General features: G+C 37.4%; 1 protein-coding gene across 2 annotated transcripts in view; it reads left to right on the plus strand.

Moving 5' to 3' along the window:
• Positions 1-17,049, plus strand: part of LOC131694898 (phospholipid-transporting ATPase VD-like) — a 198,760-nt gene extending 181,711 nt beyond the window's left edge. For both annotated transcript variants that reach the window (XM_058983414.1, XM_058983413.1), the window contains 9 exons: positions 12,483-12,663; positions 12,727-12,906; positions 12,988-13,112; positions 13,167-15,210; positions 15,398-15,568; positions 15,633-15,818; positions 15,879-16,079; positions 16,237-16,424; positions 16,480-17,049. In XM_058983414.1, the coding sequence (XP_058839397.1) occupies positions 12,483-12,663; positions 12,727-12,906; positions 12,988-13,112; positions 13,167-15,210; positions 15,398-15,568; positions 15,633-15,818; positions 15,879-16,079; positions 16,237-16,424; positions 16,480-16,795 (3,592 nt within the window). In that variant the 3' untranslated portion in view covers positions 16,796-17,049. The remainder of the gene's footprint in view (positions 1-12,482; positions 12,664-12,726; positions 12,907-12,987; positions 13,113-13,166; positions 15,211-15,397; positions 15,569-15,632; positions 15,819-15,878; positions 16,080-16,236; positions 16,425-16,479) is intronic.
• The last annotated feature ends 5,266 nt before the right edge of the window (positions 17,050-22,315 follow it).

A 22,315-nucleotide genomic window follows, 5' to 3' on the forward strand; every position in this document is an offset into this window, starting at 1 on the left:
AACGACACATTGGGCACCTGTCATCAAGAACCCCATCATTGCGAGTGACACTATGAAACTGCTGTAGGCGAAGTGGTGACATGCAATGCACTATACTTACAAGTCGAACGTTACTTTGATACAACTTGAACTTGGGCCTATTAGATTTTATAGGACATAATCAATTCGTGCTGAACTTTCACCTCGGTTTACCTAACATGCATGACTACAATATACATATGACAAACATGATATTGTAGTACAGATTTAAAACCTGATTCAGTTAGAGAAAAATTAAGTTCGGCTACACTAAAGTCAGTAGTAACGTTTTGGGACTAAATTGGAAGGTTAATTCTGGGTATGAGTATTAGAGAATTGTAAAAATACCATTTATTTTTAATTTTCAAAATCCCCCTCCCAGCCCATATTATGAAAAATGCTCAGATGCCACATTTTATATCATTTAGACAATTTTAGAGAAAATTAGTCAAAGTTTTGAAAATAAATATTGAAAAAATTCTTTATAGACTCCTACACTGAAAAAAATCGATTTTCAAAATGTACAGTACAAATCATTGATTTGGATAAAATTTTGTTTCAACAAAGGTAATTTCCCTAGCTACCGTCAAAAATTCAAGTTAGGCAAAACTTTTCCTTGTTCAAACTGATTTTTTTCATCGTGTTCATATCGAAAACTAAACCAATGAAAGTAATAATCATCTCAGAATCCAATTTCCCAACTGCTAGTTGCCGGATACATGCAAAAAGTATCAATTACGAATTTAGTATTAGTTTAACATATTACACTGGTTACCTGCACCTTAACTGTATCAATACTCATTTTGCCAAATAACAGTACTATAAAACTAAGGCCTTAAAGCATTTCTAGTAAAATTATCATTATGGATCAATTGTGTGTGTAATCGTATTAATTTACGTTCGGAAGTCGCCATCTTGGATTCCAACATGGCGCCAGACATAAATTTCTGACACCTAGACTAAACGTCTAGACTGACTGGGTGTTTTCGGAATGGTCTTGACAATTGACTTGACAATCCAGAAAATACCCAGTCAGTCTAGATTCTCGACTGTGAACTCTGCATTCGTCACGCTGGAATCTGGACACCGGGCTCTGGCCTCGATATTCTGTGCTATGGACTCTGGACTCTGAACTATGGTCTCTGGGGTCTTGATTGTGGACTCTGGAATCAGAATTCTAGACTCTAGACTCTGGAGTCTGAACTCTGAAATCTGCACTCGGGACTGTAGATTCTGGACTCTGAACTCGGGCCACTGGGTTCAGTATTTTGGGTTGAGGACTCTGGTCTCTGGATTCTAGACTCTGGATTCTGGTCTCTGGGCTCTGTGCTCTAGACTCTGGGTTCTGGACTCTGGGTTCTGAACTCGGGACACTGGGCTCAGTATTTTAGGTTGAGGACTCTGGTCTCTGGACTCTGGATTCTGGTCTCTAGGCTCTGGGCTCTGAACTCGGGACACTAGCATCAGTATTTTGAGTGGAGGAGTCTGGTCTCTGGACTCTGAACTCTGGTCCCAGGATTCTCGTATATGGACTCTGAGCTCTAAATTCTAAGCTTTGAACTCGGGATGCTGCACTCTTCACGCTGGGTTCTGGACTCTCGCCCCGAGATTTTATGTTATGGACTCTGGATTCTGGCCTCTGGGTTCTGGGCTCTATGCTTTGGAGTCTGAACTCTTGCCTCAGTGTTTTGGGTTTAGTACTTCGGGTTCTGGATTCTGGTCTCAGAGCTTTGGACTCTGACCACAGCAATTTGGGTTGAGGACTCTGGACCCAGGATTCTCGACTCTGTTCTCTGCACTCTGAACTCTGGACTCTGCATTTTTAACTCTGGATTCTGAGCTCTCGCTTCGAAATTCTATGCTATGGACTATAGACTGTGGTCTCTGAGCTATGGGCTCTGGGTCTTGATTCTGGGCTTTGAAATCTAAACTATGGACTCTAAACTCTGGACTATGCACTCTGGATGCTGGGCTCCGGACTCTGGGCTCTCTCCTCGGAACTCTGGGTTATGATCGCTGCGCTATGGACTCTGGACTCTTCATTCTCGACACTGAACTCTGGATTCTGGAATCTAGACTCGCCTCAGTATTTTTAATTAAGGACTCGCGAATCTGGATTCTGGTCTCTCTCCTCCGGACTCTGGGCTAAGGAATCTGGAGTCTAGGTTCTCTCCTCGGGATTCTGGGTTCTGGTCTCTGGGCTATGTATCCTGAATAAAAATACACTGAAAATATCAGTTTAACAAGGAAAAGTTTTTTTCGAAAAACTTTTTTTCTTTGGAAGTGCCCAACTTGAATTTTTGACGGCAGGTAGGGAACATAATTACTTATCTTGGAACAAAATTTCATCCAAATCAAAGATGAAGTTTTTTTATAAATCGACTTTAAATTGTTAAAATCGATTTTTTCAGTGTAGGAGTCGATAAAGAATTTTTTCAATGCTTTTATTCAAAAATTTGACTAATTTCGTGAAAATCACTCCTACAACATTTTTTTTGTAGGAATTGTCGTTTTTAGACTATTTTTCAAAAGATACTCTAAATCATTTTTGGAAAAACAAACTATGCAAAGTGGCTTTTTGTGACAGTCTTCATGTACCGAAATCTGAGAGGGTGCTGCCAACTCTGAATACGATTTAGCACGAAATTCGTAAATAAGGAGTCTTAGGAACAAAATATTTCAAAACGTTAACTTTTCGTATTTTTCATGAAACATACATATTTGTATTCAAATATTAAAATTGTCCCTTTAGAAAAGCAATTTAGCAATTTTTCGAGTGCTACTTAAAAAATTATAACATTTACTTTTCGCTTATATTTTCCTGTGGTGCCAATAGAAAAAAACTTCATAGATGTGGGCGAGAGTCTGAAATTGTCCAAATTTTATAAAATTTGGCATCTAAGCTTGCGTTTGTCACAATATAAAAGGAGGCTTTAAGAATTACAAAATGAGTGTTTTTCATCATGCCCTAATAAACATTTATAAGATATTCAGGTACTTCAAGGAATCTGTACGCAAAATCATTTAATAACGTCTCGCGTCTCTGGGCCATATAGGACGTCTATCGGAGAAGAAACTAAGAAACGTTGTCTTCTCCGATTGGACTTTTTTCTGGGCATATAGTACGAAAACACCCAGTGGACGTGCACGTATGAAGGTTTCATCCCATCAAGGAAATTGGGTTGTTATTTCTGTTTATGTACAATCTGAACGCTGCCAAAATGAAACAAACGTGCAAAGAAGCTCTTTAACCAACTGCTAAACAATGGCTCATCACTACGAACGAGGGTTGGATTCATCAAAAGGATAACGCTGAATATTCTGGTTCAATTGGAAAATTGAGCAATTTTTTTTTGAAGAATAATCCCCTCATATCTTACACCCTCCCCAAGTTTGAGGGGTTTGACGGTATTACAAACATTATCAAGCATATTGCGTGCATCAGTGCTACAGAACCTCTGACAGACTTTAAGAGGTTGTTGCATTCGATAGTGGTGTTTTTTTAATACTCTGCACCTGCGCATACTAACGCTCAACCACTAGTCTGTGCGTGGATCACTGGCGGGTCGACGTGGATTGACTTTTGCTGTGTGCCGAGTTTGCAAACATTATTCCACGGTTTGATGTCGGTATTCGTGGACGGGGCTCACATTGAGGGTCATTGTTTGTCCATTTATCGGTCGACTTTGTCATCGTGCACAGGCTGATTAATTTAATTAAATAATTAAATTGATTTAATAAATACATAAGTAGAAACCTATTAGTGGTCGGTTTGCAATAATTGTAGTTTTTAGTACTAGTGCACAATTTATATGTGCAAGTCGTATGTCCATCTGTGTATGTGTATTTGTGACAGTTGGGTCAAATGCTTAATTCCTTCGCGACCATCCACGGCACATACACCCGCGATCTCTCAAATATAAGATCCCGGTGATAAGGTGAGCGACTCAGCGCTTATAAATTTTCAAACGCGATCTCAAGCGTGAACCTAAAAACTCCTGTACTCGCACGATCATGAATCGGTCACTTCCGGAAGTTTCTATCCTTGGTATCAGCAGACTAGGTCCATGCCTTCAATTTGACCAATTAAAAAAAAAGAAAGCTCTCTTGTCCACTGGGCAACACGTTCCATGGCGACATGACCGTGAACTCTAGTGATATGGGGTAACTCACTCCCTGTCAGAATGTGAATTGTACACCGAAAACTAAACATCAGAATGAAGGTCCAAGAACCAAGAACGCACGCGAATATATAAATGGCAGCACGGTTACAAAATCGAGTTTTTAACACGCGAAGTCATATGCACGTGAGCACACGTGACAAACACTTTAACATTCAAACGCTTAATCCCTTCGCAATCAACAACGCACATCTACGCCCGCGATCGCGCAAACCTGATAACAACCCGGTAATAAGGTGAATGTTTGAGCACTTACCAAGTTTCAAACGCTGTCTCAAACGCGAACCTACAAACGTCCGTGTTCGCGCGATCATGAATCGGTCACATCCGGAAACCTAGCAACTCAGGTCCATACATTCAGTTATATCAATCAAAAAATAAAGCTCATATCCACTAGACAACACGTTTCAAGGCGACATGACTGGGAATACTAGTGATATGGAGAAACCTATTTTCTTCTAGTTTCAGAACCATACACGAAAAATTAAGTATCAGATTCACGGTCCACGCGCGATCATTCTAAAACACACGCGAATATGCGAAAGGACACACGATCATAAAATAGACTTTTTACACGCGAAGTAACATACACGAAAAAAATACTACCCTCATATCTTACAGTTAATAGTTGTAGTTTATTTATGTTTTACCATTTATAAAATAATTAAACGTAAAACAACCACATTCCACAGTTTACCGCTGCGTGTTGATATACTTTTTCTTGGTGGTGAATCAGACAATTTTATCAAGAGTTATCGTATTCGACGTGGAAATGGTTGGATGTCTACTCTTGGAACGCTCTGCGTGACTAAACATATTTGTGTCATACACAATGAATGTATAAATAGATCTCAACCTTACACAAAAGATCCATTATTACCTAGCCTTAAAAATCGGAAATCAAAATAACTTTTGTTTTGAGCACTTTACACCGGACACCCTCCTTAAGTAAAGTTGTGACCAGTTGGGTAATCTATAACACTAGTTTACAAAATAAAAATAAAAATCTGAACTTCAATATTCGAACAACATTTCTAATGAAAAATTGCACGCTGAATCCGAAAATGAGTTCCAAAAAATTTACAGTATAACAGTTTTCGAGTTACAGCGAAAAATTGAATTTTACCTTTAAAATGAAAAGTACGTTCAGTAAAATCCAAATATCCTCGGTTGTAGTGCATCGATATGGAATATTATTATGTTAAATTAAAGGTAATTGAATGAACTTTCGATCGTTAGAACATTTTGTTTTAAAACCACTACTGGTTCTGACGTCATTTACGAATCTATTGAACTTTTTCTTAATTTTTCGTCATTTTTTGAAGAAAAATGAGTGTGTGATCAATATTTTCGGCAAGATAAAGCAATCCTAAAAATTATATTTGAATGGGTAATTAAAGCCTGCTAATTACCAATGAAAATAAGCACTTGTTAATTTGAGTCCGATGAAAATAGCGAAAGTCATTAAATTTTTTGTAAAATGGCAATTTTTGTGTTTCTCTGTGTCAACTTATTGAACCGTCTCGATTCCAATTTTTTCTAGGGCTTGTTTAATAATATATAAGGGACTTTCTGTCAGAATTCCGTTAAACAAGTAAATGGAAGAATTTTGAAAGAATTTAATCTGGGGTAATATTCGAACATTATACAAATGACTAAAGACTTCTGATAAAAATAATTTCAGGCTCAATGAAATTATAAGTCATCGAATGATTGATATGGAATAATGCGTTTAATATTTACAAATGTATTACATAAAATAACACTCTTATGATACAAAATTCGTTGTAAACTAAACCAAAATTCGTTGTAAACTAAACGTCATAAAAATCGTATTTTGAAACGCTAGCTGCTCAATTTGGTTTTGTACAACGTTAATACAAACTATATGAATCCGAAGAAATATGTGATACTACATACGTCAAGTATTATAAAATTAATAATTTGTAAAACTTTTAATTCGTGTTTCTTCCTAGAACATCTAGCAGTTCGTGTTTTGAAACTATGTAGAACATCGAACAAGACTTATTTTAGGTATAATATCTCAAAATCTGAACTTAACAATGATTTGAAGAACGTAGAATATGTTGTAATTGCACTTAGATGTTTTACGCAATATATTGTAGTATGTTGAAGTTTTGTGAACCAGTACAGTAAAATCGGTACATCATAGAAGCCAATATGAATCCAATATAATTTCAAATTATAAACTTCTAGACGTTTAAAAAACGTGTAATAAATTGTTAGTAGAACAAAACGTGACGAAATAGGTGGATAAGTCATTATTCGTGAAGCTAGTGCCCGAATTTAGCATTTTGCACAGTCATAAGCTTCCGATGTGTGTATCAAGGCATTGTGGAGCGTGCAGTTTACAACGTATTTTGTACATATACGATTCTGTACATGTAAATATCATGCGTATTTTTTAATTCCGAATTTTCGATGACATTACTCCACTGAGGCTGAAATTATTGTTATCAGAAGTCTCTAATCATTTGGATAAACGAGTTCGAATATTACCTCACATTAAATTCTTTCAAAATTCTTCCATTTACTTGTGTAACAGAATTCTGACAGAGAGTCGCTCATATATTATTAAACAAGCCCTAGAAAAAATTAAAATCGAGACGGTTCAATAAATTGACCCAGAGAAACACAAAAATTGCAATTTCCAAAAAATTTAATAACTTTCGCAATTTTCATCGGATTTAAACTAACAAGTGATTGTTTTCATTGGTTATTAGCAGGCTTTAATTTCCCATAAAAATATAATTTTTAGGATTGCTATATCTTGCCGAAAATATTGACCACACCACACGCGCATTTTTGTTCAAAAAACGACGAAAAGTTAAGAAAAAGTTCAATAGATTCGCAAATGACGTCAGAACCAGTAGTCACACTAAAACAAAATGTTTTAACAATCGAAAGTGCATTCAGTTACCTTTAATGCAACATAATAATACTTCATATTGATGCACTACAACCGAAGATATTTGGATTTTACTGAACTTTTAATTTTAAACATAAAATTCACTTTTTCGCTGTAACTCGAAAACTGTTCTACTGTAAATTTTTTGAACCTCATTTTCGGATTCAGCACACGATTTTACATTGAAAATGACCACTAGCTTATTTAGCAGTTATGTGTCCAACAAAAAAACACCTTTAACAGGTCAACGAGGGTACCCGGGTACCCACAGATTGAAATGCTCATAACTATGGCTTCCCTTAACCGATTTGGACACTTTTAGATGTTTTGGATTCAGAAACTCGTCTACTTTTTGATTCTGCACAATAGAACCGGAATAATGGAGCTGGTTTTCGGTAATCCGGATTTTCCGGAGTAATGTTCCAGTACTAGGATATGATTTGTAAATTTTAATAATGTCCTAGCAATATGAGTATCAAAGCTCTTCAAATTGTCTCGGAAGTCTGTTTTTTATTGTTACGGGACCCTATGGCAATTTGAAAAATGGAATTGGAATGGAATGGCCACTCACGGCCCCACGGGAACCTGCTCCGGAATGTCCGTTCCGGGGTCAAATCACCAAATGGTTCCAAAACCACGAGATACAGCCTACTGATGCAATTACAAGAATTTTGATACCCATATTGCTAGTATTCCATTGAAGTTCGCAAATAGTACCCCAGCAATGGAACCTGCTTCCGGAAACCCGGATTCCCGGGAACCGAATGAAGTAACCCGATTCATTTTTACCAAGTCCAAAAGTGGATGAGTTCCTGAATCCAAAACGGCCAAAAGTATCGAAATCGGTTGGATATTACCTTAGTTATGCGCATTTTAGTTTTGTGGGTACCCGGGTACCCACGTCGGCCTGTTACGTAGTAAAAAAATTCAGGAGCCCCTCCTCACTCCCACCCTTACTATATCAACAATATTATTAACCCAAAAACTTGACTTAGTGAAGTTCTAAGATGTCACAAAATTTCAATTTCCAGCTATGGATAAAACATAGGAATTTAATTAATTGAAACCTAAAAAGGTACCCGGGTACCGCGTCGGACACACAACGGTTAGTTCAGAAATGCTGTAAACTAGTGTAATCAGAAATTTGATGTCTTTTATTATCATAGTTAGGTTGGCTATGTTTTCTCGTGAGTTTTTTTTATTTCGCGTATTGTAAAATTTATGTAACGATTTGTTAACATTTTTTAACATATTTGATAGGGTGGATGTACCAATAGTCGCATACTTAAGGAAAACTTTTGCTAAAAAAAATCGATGAATATGGGCAATGTTAATACATTAAACGAAAGCTTTCAACCCCTACTTCATAGGAAAAATATAAAGATGGTTTAATAATCAATTTATGTATTCAAAACCGCTTGTACCACTGTAGGCACACATGTCGTCGCTGTTGTGCTATCTTATGACAAACGCCATTTTGGGGTAAACTGAGTTAGATATGCCATATTATTTGTTTAAAAAATCTCTACAAAGTGGCGTTTTCAGAATTTTGAAATTTTACTTGGTTACTTAGATATAGCGAGAAACAAGATGAAAAATTTGCTTTTTTGCTTCAAATCACTGTATCTAGGGATTTGCTCAAGTTATATTGAAGTTTTAGATGTTTTTATGTGTGAAAATGTCTGAGGAATACAATAGCATAAACATTCTCAAAAGAAAATTACAAGAGCTGTTAGAAAAACACAGTTTTAGTTTTAAACAGGAAATAAAGCATATTTGGCAACACTGTAATCAAAAATAACAATTTTATCTAGATTCCCTGACGAATTTCCTTCAAAATGCATTTCACCGATTGCTTATAGACCATATGAACGCAAAGATATGAATAAAAGTTAAAAATTGATGATTTTTTTCTATGAAAAATTTTCCATGCACGATTATGACACGTCATACAAATTTTGTCATCAATACACGCCTATGACACGTGTGAGTGCGACTTTTGTTGACATTCATAGCAAAAACTCGCAACATAGTCAACCGATCTTCGTAATATTTGAGAGATTAATGCAGAAAAGATAGAAGCATCAATTGTCTTCTTTGGATTGTATATACCATTTACAAGTTTCAAGATATTCAATCTCAAACTTTAAAAATCGTTTTTCTCGAAATGTGCTAAATGGCGCTTGTCATAAGATAGCACAACAGCGACGATGTACTAATAGTGGTGCAATCGCTAATTTCGGTTCCTATTGTTGCAAATCCCATTGATTTCTTATGGGACTTGCAACTATAGGTACACTATATCAACTATAGGTGCAAGGGAGCTCAAAATTCTAAAAAAAATCTTTTTTTTTTAATAGTTATTTGAGCAAATTTCAAGGATAACAGTTTTATTGTCGCATAATTTTAGTGCGATGAATCGATAAAAAAATATTTGTTGATGGTTGGTACCTTAGTTAGATGTATAACCCACTACTGTAACTATCGGTACACCTTAACTATAGGAGCAACCACCCTACTATGTAAATTGAACAAAATAAAACGAAAAGATCATCAAAAGATTTTAACGAAAAAAGATTACTAACTGTCTGGCACTTCTTCACGATTCTACTCAGATTTGTAACAAATCAGGAGCCACATAAGAAAGCAGTGGCAGACGTTGAAATTTCTTGTTGGCAACACTTTAAGTATTAAATCGAGGCTTTAACCTCAATTAGTCATTCGCCCTTAAAGTATTGGATTTGATGTTTCGCCGAAAAAATAACAAATGAGCGCAGCAAAATGACAACCATCTTTGTATCTTATTTGGAAGCATAACTTGAAATTAAAATAACATGTGCATTTAAACCTAACTTTAAAATGTTATTTCGTTTTTCTGTAATTTTGATGTTTGGCTTTGCACGAAAAATGTACGTTTAACTGATTCTGAGTTTGTATCGCTAACAGACCTGCTATATCGAAACCCATTAGTGATTAGAATATCCATTGTATTCTGATCAGTTCCGTCAGATTAGACACCAACTTACAAAACGATTCACAACGCAGTGTTTTTTTTTGTGAAAAAATCTATGGCAACAATTAGCAGAGAAACAAAAGAATAGTGATTGCATTCAAGCATGGTGTGATTTGTCTAACTATTCGCCGCTCTCTACATACCCGGTTCGGTTCAGAAATGAGCTTCAAAAATTTGACACCATTTTGTCAGGAAGGGGTACCTTCCCCCTCCTTTTGTAGAAGGCCTATGAGCAATAACAAATGCACGTGTATCCGAATAGTCAGTATTCAATAGGAATGAAAAGGCACTGAAGACCCGGTATTAGAAATCAAAAAAGGAAAAACGGAAAAAATAAAATTTGTATTTAAACGAATAAATAAATAAGCTACGGTATTTAAAATATCGCTTTATTTTTTGTTCAGATAGTTCGTTGGCTGTAAGATGACCGGGTATTTGTATTTTGATTCCTTTAAAACTATAGGAGTTGCAATTTGGTAGGCATTCCTTAAAAAATGTGAACAATATTAGAATTTGTTTAAACTTGATACAATTTGATAATTTTCACTCCGCTAAGGTGAAACTGTGATGGATTAAAGTTACCTAAAACTAGGTATACAATTTATTTTTTCAATAAACTGGTCGCTTATATAACTAAAGGAATATTTCAACATCGGAATTGCATAGCATCTGGGGCAGGGGATAGAGGGTGGCCGACACTGACAACACATAAGAGAGGTCTCGGCTTTCCAAAAAGTTACAAACTGGAACGTTGGTTGGTCTTTCACGGGCCCGCAGGGTATCTTCTAAAAGGGATCTAGCATCATGTTATTCCGCAAATGACCAAATAACGTGTTCGATGTCTTGATTACCCTTGCCATAAACGCAAAGATTTCTCTCAGTAAGCCCAACAGGAAAGAGATGAGCGTCGAAGGTATAGTGACTGGACAAGAGCCTGGACATAACGAAATTTCGACTCACATCCAATCCCTTGAACTCCTTGTATTCATCGATACCTTAGGGATAATGAATTGTAATCATTGCCCCAGGTCCTTATATTTCCATGCGGTTTTCCAATTATTGATCGTTCTCTGACGAGAACATTTGAAAAAAATCATTGAAAAAGCCTTTCAAAAAGGTCTCCGTCAAATGCGTAAATTGTCGTAAGAAAATTCGCACTTTCGTTTCCCGGAATTGAAGAATGAGCCGGAACCCATGCCATAGCCAAGTGATATGATTTGTTTGCCAAAGAACTTAAAGTTTCCCATATGTTTCCCACGAAATACGGGAAGTGTTTATCGACCTTCATTGATCGAAGAGCCTTAATTGTAATTGTAATTCTCTGCTGCCCAAATTTTCGTTTTACTGAAAAAAGCTATTGTAGACTTTTGTGCAATGAGAAAGTCAAAAAATATATTCCAGCTCACGAAAGCTCCGCATTTTTCATTTAACCCTTAAAAATGTCCAACATGGTCATTTTGCGAGTTTTTCCAAGAATTTAAAAAAGTATAAACATTTTTTAACTAAATTACACTGCCGTTCACAAAATATTTTTTCCGTTTTTCTCAAATTTTCAACTTTCAACGTTGAATATATTTGGCATAGTGGTTTCAAAATGCAAACAATGTATTATTATGATTAATGGGAATATTGTGAAGAGGTTTTCATAGTGGTGACAACATACAATCATGTTTTGAATATTCTATAACGATTCCCCGTGGGCAGCAGAGGCTTAAGCCATCAGTGAAGATGAAATGATGGTCTATTTGTAGAGTGTCGATCAGCTATTCCTGATATATTGAAGTGACCGTTGGTTACATTTACATAAATGCTTACATATATACACAGTGAGAGAGACACTGTTTTTATGCGTCAAACGGAGTCGATTGGTCTTATGAAATTCAGCCCTTGAACCTTCGAAAAACTTTCAAAATTGGGCTGTATGTAAAACTTTATTCTATAAGAAAGCCAAACGACTTTTACAACGCGCGATAATTGGAGTTTCTTGCTAAAAAGAAGATGTCGACCAAGTTAAGGGCAATTAAAGTAACTTAGTTGAATCTTACGTCACGAATGATGAACAACTTTTTTTGCTACCGGCAACTCGATGAACTGATGACATTATGAATTAATTTAGCGGTTATTATACATCACACTTCGTTGAAATGTTTCATGAATGGATTCAAAATGTTTGTAAAAAGTATTTATGCATAACCACTAGCACGCCGTGCATTCGCAATATTACTCGAGTATCAACCCTAAACAGACGAATAGTGCCACGTGAACTGAATAATTTAAAAGCAACCACGACCGAACGAACTTTCACCAATATATGAATGCTATTTTTTTTCTTCCTTTTCAGGGAATCGGAGCGCTACAAGAAAGTGCTGTGGCAAGATGTCCGAGTGGGCGACCTGGTACATCTGTCAAACAACGAAACGGTACCGGCGGACATTCTGCTGCTCAAATCTAGCGACCCTCACGGGGTATGTTACATTGACACGTGTGATCTGGACGGAGAGACCAACCTTAAGCGGCGACAGGTGAGTTTTACTGCACGATACAATTCCTCGTTCTCTAACCGAATCACACTATCATTCGTCCAGGTGATACGTGGTTTTGCCGAAAAACAACATATCTTTATGCCGAGCAAATTTACGAGTCGGGTCGAGGTGGACGCGCCGTCCACTAAAATCTATCGGTTTCATGGAGCTGTGATACACCCATCGGGTGAGCGGGTACCGGTGTCCACCGAGAGCTTATTGCTGAGGGAAAGTCGACTGAAGGTATATTGAATAGAACGTTCAATTAATCTGTAAACTAAATGGAATTGATTGACTGATTGATATCGATTGGTTTAATTGTAGAATACGGACTACGCCGAGGGTATCGTCGTCTATGCCGGTCACGAAACGAAAGCAATGCTTAACAATAGTGGTCCACGGTATAAGCGTTCTCAAATCGAGCAACAGATGAACATTGATGTTATATGGTGGGTTGGATTTGTTCTTTTAAGATCGAATCTCATTTACTGATTCGTTTCTAGGTGTGTGATCATACTTATAATTCTTTGCGTGATTGGTGCTATCGGTTGCAAAATGTGGCTGGCATCGTTCGTGGCAGCTACTGGTGATAACAACGAATCCTATCGTATTCCTTATCTTCCGTTCGAAATAAACCCTGATTACGAGGGACTACTAGCCTTTTGGACGTTCGTGATCATTTTACAGATCATGATACCTTTGTCTCTATACGTAACGATCGAGCTGTGTAAAATCATGCAGGTCTATCACATACACAACAGTATCGATCTGTTTGATTTGCAAACCAATAAACGAACTGAATGTCGGGCAATGAATATTACTGAAGAGCTTGGACAGATTCGATACATATTTTCGGACAAAACTGGGACACTAACGGAGAATCGTATGATCTTCCGAAGGTGTACGATCGTGGGGGTAGACTACAACCATCCGGAGACAGAGGAAGAGAAAGAACTGACCAAAATCGGTGGTCCCGTGCCGTATCTTCAGCCAAATATTAGTTTATTAGATAATCTGAACCAGATCACCGATGCAAATCGGTTCACTAGCAGTGCCCAACAGATTCAGGAATTTCTCCTGGTGCTGGCGATTTGCAACACGGTGGTCGTAAGTGCCACACCTCACAAGGACCACATGAACGCGAGCGGCGTGATCGAGTTGAATGACAGTGATACGAGCATTACCTTGGTACGGCCAGTGGTTACCGATGCGATTGCAAATGGAGTTGATCCGGCTAGCGATCGGTATGCAAGGCTTACAGAATCACGATCGATTACACCGTCGCCACCACCGAATGTCCCTACTTCACTGCCACTAAAGCAAACCCATGTGCCATCGCTGTCGCCCATAAGCAGCTCAGCGGAAACATCCCCCATGTCGGAAAGTCCTCCGATGAAGCTGAAAGCGATTACGCCAACAGCGCGTGTCAAATCCCTTGTCGCCAAACTACCCAAAGGTCCATTCAAATCTAGTAGTAGTAAGAACAAGTTTAGCATGAATAGCGTTAAGTTCCAAAAGTCCCATTCTCAGGGATCGACACCAAGTGATCGACGGCCAATTTTCGAAGCAGAGAGTCCTGACGAGCTTGCGCTAGTCAACGCGGCATACAGCTACGATTGCTGTTTGATAAATCGAAGTCCCAATCACGTTTTAGTGAATGTTCCCGGGGAAGGCGTTATTGAGTACGAAGTTCTTAAAATATTGCCATTTGATTCCAATCGCAAGTGTATGTCAGTAGTGGTGCGTAAAACCGGTACCCAAGAAGTTGTTTTGTATACCAAGGGCGCTGACAGTTCCATCATGTCTAGTTTGGCGCCATGTGCTACAGATTCCGAAGAATACCGGCTTCGTGAACAAACGCAGCACCAACTAAATATGTACGCCCGCCAGGGTTTACGCGTACTCGTTATGGCGAAACGGCGTTTAGATCCAACGGATTTCTCCGAATGGTACAGAAAACACCAGGAGTGTGAACTGAGTATGGAGAATCGTGAGAAGAAAATTCGAGAATCGTTTGGTCTTTTGGAACGCAACTTCACTCTCCTTGGTTCAACCGGCATTGAAGACCGCCTGCAGGAGGGTGTGCCGGAAACAATCGCCTCTCTACTACAAGCTGGAATTGTGATATGGGTGCTTACCGGGGACAAGACGGAAACGGCGATTAATGTTGCCTACTCAGCACGACTGTTCAACTCTCAGATGGACATCCTACGTTTGACTGCTCGCTCACGGGATTCGGCTGAAGCCTGTATAAATTTCTATCTCAACGAAATTGAAAAACAATTGAACGACGTGGATTTTTCGATTCGGAGTGATCGGGAAAAGGGACGGGCACTGGTGGTGGATGGGAAAACGCTTACATTTATCCTGGATTTGCGATCGAATTTGACAAAACCGTTCCTTAGGTTGACCAGATACTGCTCATCGGTTCTGTGTTGCAGAGCAACCCCACTGCAGAAGGCTTTCTTGGTAAAGGTGGTAAAGGAAGAGCTACGCATGAGCACGTTAGCGATTGGCGATGGTGCCAATGATGTTTCAATGATTCAGGTATGTTTAACCTTCTGGAAGTCGCGCTAGTGCACTGAGTGCACGCTGCTCTGAAAATCTAGCGAAATCGTCTTAGGGCACCAGCGGCTGCTCGTTCAGTGGGCCATAAGCGCGACTTCCGGAGGGATAATATTTTTGTTCAGAAATTTTTCAAATCTAAGTTTTTATTTTATTTCACTTGCTTCAGATGGCCGACGTGGGTGTTGGTATTTGCGGACAAGAAGGAATGCAAGCTGTGATGGCGTCCGATTTTACAATAGCAAAATTTAGGATTTTAGAGAAGTTATTACTCATACATGGTCACTGGAACTACGATCGGCTTGCCCGGATGATAACGTACTTTTTCTACAAAAATGCTGTGAGTCTTACAGAATTCAATTCGTTGATAGTTTTGATTTTCCTTGATTTTTCTTGTTTCCCAGGCCTTCGTATTCCTGCTTTTCTGGTATCAGCTGTACTGCGGGTTTTCCGGTGCCGTCATGATAGATGAAATCTATTTAATGATTTACAATCTCATCTTTACTGCCCTGCCTCCACTTGCCATTGGTGTCTATGACAAAAAAATAATCGACGACTTATTGCTCAACTATCCGCGACTTTATCGACATGTAAGTGTTACTAATTCATGTACCGAATATTATCTCGTGTTATATTGATTGCGTTTTCAGGGTCGCCTGGGGAAAGGCTACAAGGCACACACGTTCTGGGTGGTTATGTTCGATGCTCTGTACCAGAGTTTAGTGATATTCTTTATAGCAAAAGCGGCCTTTTGGGACTCAGACGTGGACGTTTGGGTTTTTGGTACGACCATCACTTCGTCTTGTCTATTCGCAATGCTTCTCCACTGTGCCATAGAAGTTAAATCATGGGTAAGTTCTGAGTAAAATTAAATAGTAGTTATCCCTCTTGAATCTTGATAGTCGCGGTAAAATCTACATTCAGGCGAACGCCTGAAGCTGTATTCCGATTTCGTCTGATGTTCAGACTTCCGCAGGGTTAAAAATTAAACTATCTTTCTATTTCTAGACAATACTACACGTTTTATCAATCGCAATCAGCATAGGATCGTTCTACTTGTTCGCCTTTGCGTACAACAGCGTGTGTGTTAGCTGTTTCGGTCTCCCTTCCAACTATTGGGTGATTCAAATGAGTATGAGTTCCATACAGTATTATCTCATAACTGTCCTGACTGCTGTGCTTGCTCTGTTGCCCCGGTAAGACTAGCCCACCTTTGTATTACATCACAACAACTAACGCTTCCGTTTCCAGCTTCATTTATCGTGTCCTGGAGAACACCGTCTGGCCCGGCGAAGGTATTCGCGTAACTATACAGCACAAGGAAGAGAAACGAAGAGGTGAGAATCTTTTGGTATCCTGGTCTCGGTCTACGTCCGCTTCGTCAATATTCCGGTATTTAACGACAACAACCAATACCACGTTTACCACCACTATGACCACTACCACGTCGTCCTTCTCGGGAAAAAACCACGGCTCTAAGGGTAGTACACTGAAGGCGCGTAAGAAACTGAACGCCGCAGTGGGAATCTTGGAGCGGAATAATCCACAGGAACGGTTCGGTTATTAGTAGCCGGGCGTTTTCCGACGCTGGCGGAGAAGGTTTGGAAGCATTATTGTATGCTAAACATTAATCTAAATATTTCACTTCTCTTTATCGGTGTGAAATTATTGTGTGGCATGGTATTGGATTGGCACTGTTGTAGAAGGTTGGTTTCCTCTTGATTGCACGTTTGGTTCTTCGACTCAAGCTTTTTTACATCACCATATAGAGCATACTTGTTTAGAGAAATCCTTATTTGGTTATTTTGGTACACCTAATAGTTTATGCTTCAGTATTTTACTGTGCACTATTTATTATTTGTGTGATTTCTTGGATATATATGAATATATGAATATATGGATATATATATATATATATATATATATATATATATATATATATATATATATATATATATATATATATATATATATATATATATATATATATATATATATATATATATATATATATATATATATATATATATATATATATATATATATATATATATATATATATATATATATATATATATATATATATATATATATATATATATATATATATATATATATATATATATATATATATATATATATATATATATATATATATATATATATATATATATATATATATATATATATATATATATATATATATATATATATATATATACATATATATATATATATATATATATATATATATATATATATATATATATATATATATATATATATATATATATATATATATATATATATATATATATATATATATATATATATATATATATATATATATAATATTTATTTATTTAGAATTACAATATTTTAATGATAAAATTAGCTAGTTCTCGATGAAAATGATGTAGACATAGGATGGGGGGGGGGGTAAATTATGCTCGAGCAACTATAAATTATATTTACTGTTTCAGCTGAAAAGTGAATTTATTTTAATAAAAATATTCTCATGACACCAGAAAACCAGGATTGCTGGTTTCAAATATTTTTGCGCGAGGTTTTGTTCAAAATCGCTTTGTAAATTATTTTGTACTGCTCAGGAAGGCTCTTTTAGAAAAAATTTGAAAAAAGTTAAGTTCCGGTAATGGGAGTACAGCAATCGTTCAGTAACTGGGCGCTCTTTAATTTGGGATGCTTTTTAACTGGGCGTTCTGCAACTGGGCTGCAGCCCAATTAAAAAGCAGTTAACCCTTAAATGCATACTGTTTCCATTTGGCAACATACCGGATACCGTGATATAAAGCCTTAACAAGAGGTATAGATTCTATCCAACCAGAAAAATGAGCACCAAGAAAAAATGAGTTCCATTCATTTAAGGGTTAAACGTCAAAACATAGACCTCAAACGTGATTTGACATTTTGGTGTCAAAACTAACTAGGGGCAAGCGAACGGAAAACAATGTTGAAAGCAATAAAAAACTGGGCTGCCGTCTTAGCCCAGTTACGGAACGGTTGCTGTACTACGAAAGCCCGAATCACATAAGGCTGAAATCACGAAAGGCCGAAAACCACAAAACGTCATTGTTGTAACCCATGATGTTATTGATGAGCTGGTGCATATCGTAACTTGAATTCAACTGCTTTAATATTTTTTTGATTTAAATAAATTAGATTAAATTAAAAAAAAAAATTAAAAAAACAGCTCATGTTAAAAAAAAAAACGAAAAATACTCGCAGAAAAAAATCAGTAAGAAAAAACAAATTTTGGTTTGAATTAACAATTTTCCTGTTTGATACACGGATAAACAAGATTCAGGTTTGACTCAATCGATACTTTTGCTTGAAATTACCAACAAATTCATTTGTTGGCTTTTCAAGAATTTTAACAAATATTTCATTTGAAACAAGAAAATCACGCTCCATAACAATTGTCTAAAGCAATAAAAAATTCGATTTTTTGAAAAATAAAAAGGTATGTATCCCCTGAACCGAAGAAACAAGTTTGAGGAAAAAAATATCTTTAGTATTAACCAAAAGAGAGAACAGCTCAAATTTGGTTGAAATCAAACAAAGATTCTGTTGATTTTCAACAGTTCGATCTAACAAATTTTATTTTGTTTCAACAATGTTTCTATTTAAAGTGCAAACAGAAGTATTTGTTGAACTAAACCAAATACATGCTTTCGAGAAACGCCAATTTCAGTTCGAAACAGTCATACGTCAAGTTTGTAATTAAACTAAACGGTTTGTTGTTCCAAAACGGCCTGATTCTTCTGCGTGTACCCCAAAAGATAGTACAATAATGAACATGGCAGAATTTTTAAAAATCTACTCAACGTTGATTGACCACTTTTCGTTAATGTATATTATCCGAAAAATGGAACCGTACAGAAAAGTAAACAAAAACATGGGTAGGTAATGACAGAGAAATAACCGAAGTGAAGTAGAATACACTTAGGATGTTAATTGGAATGCTGCAATTTTTGCTATCTTCTGCATTAAAATCAGCTATTTCGATATTTCTTATGATTAAGCTTGGTCACTCTGACGAAAAAATCCGTACACCTCGCGGACTGTGTGCCTGACCGTGGTGAACGATCGCGCTTCGTTGCGAAATGGTGTACGGATTTTTTCTTCAGAGTTGGTCAGCTTAGTTATGATGTATTGTGCCCCGTTGTTGTGGTGCATTTTACCCTTGCACATGTGCGTTTTGCCCTGTCCATTTTTCAAAGAGCAATTTATAATGATTTTGAAAATTTGAAAAATTTTCATGTTCCTGAATATTTTGCAAAGCGATTGTGATTTCAGAGTAAAATGTTGGCTAAATGATATCATTAATTAAATTCTCACAACTGATAGTCTATAGCTAAGTCATGATTATATTTTCTTAGGGGTGTATTTTATCTCATCTTTCTCTTGCATTACATTCACACAAATCACTTGCGACGCGTTTGTGAAAATGGAATCTTGGTCATTCCTCGAAAATTTCAAATCTGCATCCGGGACACATGCGTGGCAAAATTTAAATGTTAGGTTTGTTCCAAAGTTTCGAGTGGGTAATTACAAAAAACTCGATTATTTTAAAGTGGATAGTACTACCTTCACTACCCACATTACCCACCGGCCCTGATTATTAAATATTTCATTACACATATGTATATTGGGATCAAAATGCATTCGTCTTGCTGAATATTTTTAGAAATAAGCCACTTTAAAGTATGACATGAACAAATAAAGTAAATTAAGGGCCAAATCGGATAACAAATAGGTTTTGGACTTACTGTAAATTGTACTTACTCTACAGTTAAGAGCCAGCAGAAGAGCATTTGCGCGTGGAATGTCAGCAGTTAAGCCGAATGAAATTTAAACGACATGTAAATTAATACGAATGTAAACATACAGAGCTTGAATCAAAAATTTTATTGAAAATTAAGTTGAATTCGATGCACTCAATGGGAACTTTAAAAAGGCGTATGATTTTACACTTTCGTTCGTGTAATATTGCATGTCATTTATTTTACCGCAATATTGGATTAAAAATTCATTAAAGTGATTTTTTTTAATTCGTTTATTTGGCACGGCTCAATGCGTTAGCTTCACGGAGCCGTGGGTCTTTTATATATTTACATGATGTAAACAATAAAAATAATAAACAATCAATACTAAGATCGATCCCGCACGCACGACTTGCCATTGCGCGCGGAGATCCATTTTCGTGTCGGGGAAATATTTGCATCCACGTCAACTGTATCATGTGGGTCATTCATAAATCTGTCGTTGTCGCACATGTCCGGGTCATCATCGGGGTTACTGCCTTGATGTTCGCGATCAGGTGATGTTCCTAACTTCTTTCCATTTCGGGTCACGAGCGTGAACCCTCCGTCATTGCTAGTAGCTCCCTCATTGCTGGAATTAGCTGTTGAGTTTGTGGTACTTGACGCGGCTTTCGCAGTTGTCACTGTTGCTTGAGCTGCAGCCACAAATTTGGCAACCGTTTGTGACTCAGGGAATGATATTGGAGACTGAGTGTTGCCTTTCCTTTCAGTAGATGAGCTTTTCTTAGCGGTTTCTGGGCAGGGTTGTCCGGGATGTGCCGTTTGTTCACAGAACTGGCACGTGTTAATTTGTCCTTTATATGTACATAGAATTCGCTGTATAATCGTATCATCCCTTTCTGTTGTGTACTGCAGCGTAAAGTAGGAGGGAATGGGCTAATCTACCCGCATTCTCACCACAAAACACCATTTCAAATACCTGGAAAGTAGTTCCTCCACGTATCCTCCGTAATGTATTCCACTTCTCCGAAATACGACATGAATCTTTTAATGGCCACTTTGCAAGTACGTGGTGCCAAATCATGTAATTTGACTTTCACGTTTCCGGGATCTTAATTTTAGCGGTGTCACAATCCAGCACGTGTTTCAAGTTGTTTTGCGCAATGAATCTTTTCGCCTGGGCGAATTTGTTGAACGTTATCAGCACCGCATGTCTAACGTGCTCCAACTGGATGAAGCTGACATCCGAAACCCGAAGCTGCAATTTCACCTTCAGCAAATGTTCCATATCACCAATACTCGGTCTTACGCGGAAAGACCGGAAGTCAATGGCCACCGTGTTAGCCCGAAGAATCACATTTTGTTAATGAGACTCAGTCATCTTGATAGATCACCACTCAAGAATAATAGTAACGGTTCCTTTTGTTCTTCAGACAATGCACACAAGAAAAAAGCAACTGTTTGCGCTGGCTTGGGTAGCAGCAGAGAGCACACTGGTATTGTGACTGATGCCTTTGGTGGTTGAGAATAGACTGATTAAAGTGCATTTGTATTCCGTACAATAAAACTGTAATCTTCAAACAACATGTAAAATTATAAAAAATCGTTGAAGAAAGCACGACAAGTTGTGTGTATTTGTGGTGGAACTTAATTTTACATTTATATTCATGCTTCGAATATATGCATGAATATAAATTTAAATAATAATATATTCAAAACATCACCAAGCAGGTTTCTTAGCGTGCAGTTTTTGCAATAACCCTGCAATTGCCACGTATAACAATAACCAACAACAAATGTAGTGCCAGGACATTACTTTTAATGGAGCATTTCACTAGTTGATTTGCGAAATAAATAAAATCATTTAGCTGAGTTTAAAATAAACCGGTCTTATTGAGGAAGTTCAAATCCCGTCATACATGCAGCAGTTATACAATTAAAGTGTGTTTATAGCAGCATATACATAGATCAGGCCAGTGCGCAATGGGGGGAAGGGGAGGTTGGGGGTTCAACCCCCCCCCCATGAGGGATTTGACTTTTTAAAATTTATTAACTACCTGTTTAAGAAAAAAATATACTGCAAACCGTTTTGACATGCAAAGGACGAAACTTTGCGAGGGTGGCTGGAAAGGGAAGTATGTCAAGTTGTACGGCTTCTCTGAAGGATCGGTTCACGTTTCGACAAGCTTCGATATAAGCAACAGTAGTGAGTAGACAGCAGATTTCGGTCAGTGTGCTAGCAATGGCAGCTAATGAGGAGAAACACAAAGTTAGAGAAAATCGGGATATCGTTGTCTAGAGAA

The sequence above is a fragment of the Topomyia yanbarensis genome, unplaced genomic scaffold (genome assembly GCF_030247195.1).
Source record: "Topomyia yanbarensis strain Yona2022 unplaced genomic scaffold, ASM3024719v1 HiC_scaffold_19, whole genome shotgun sequence".
NCBI lineage: Eukaryota > Metazoa > Arthropoda > Insecta > Diptera > Culicidae > Topomyia > Topomyia yanbarensis.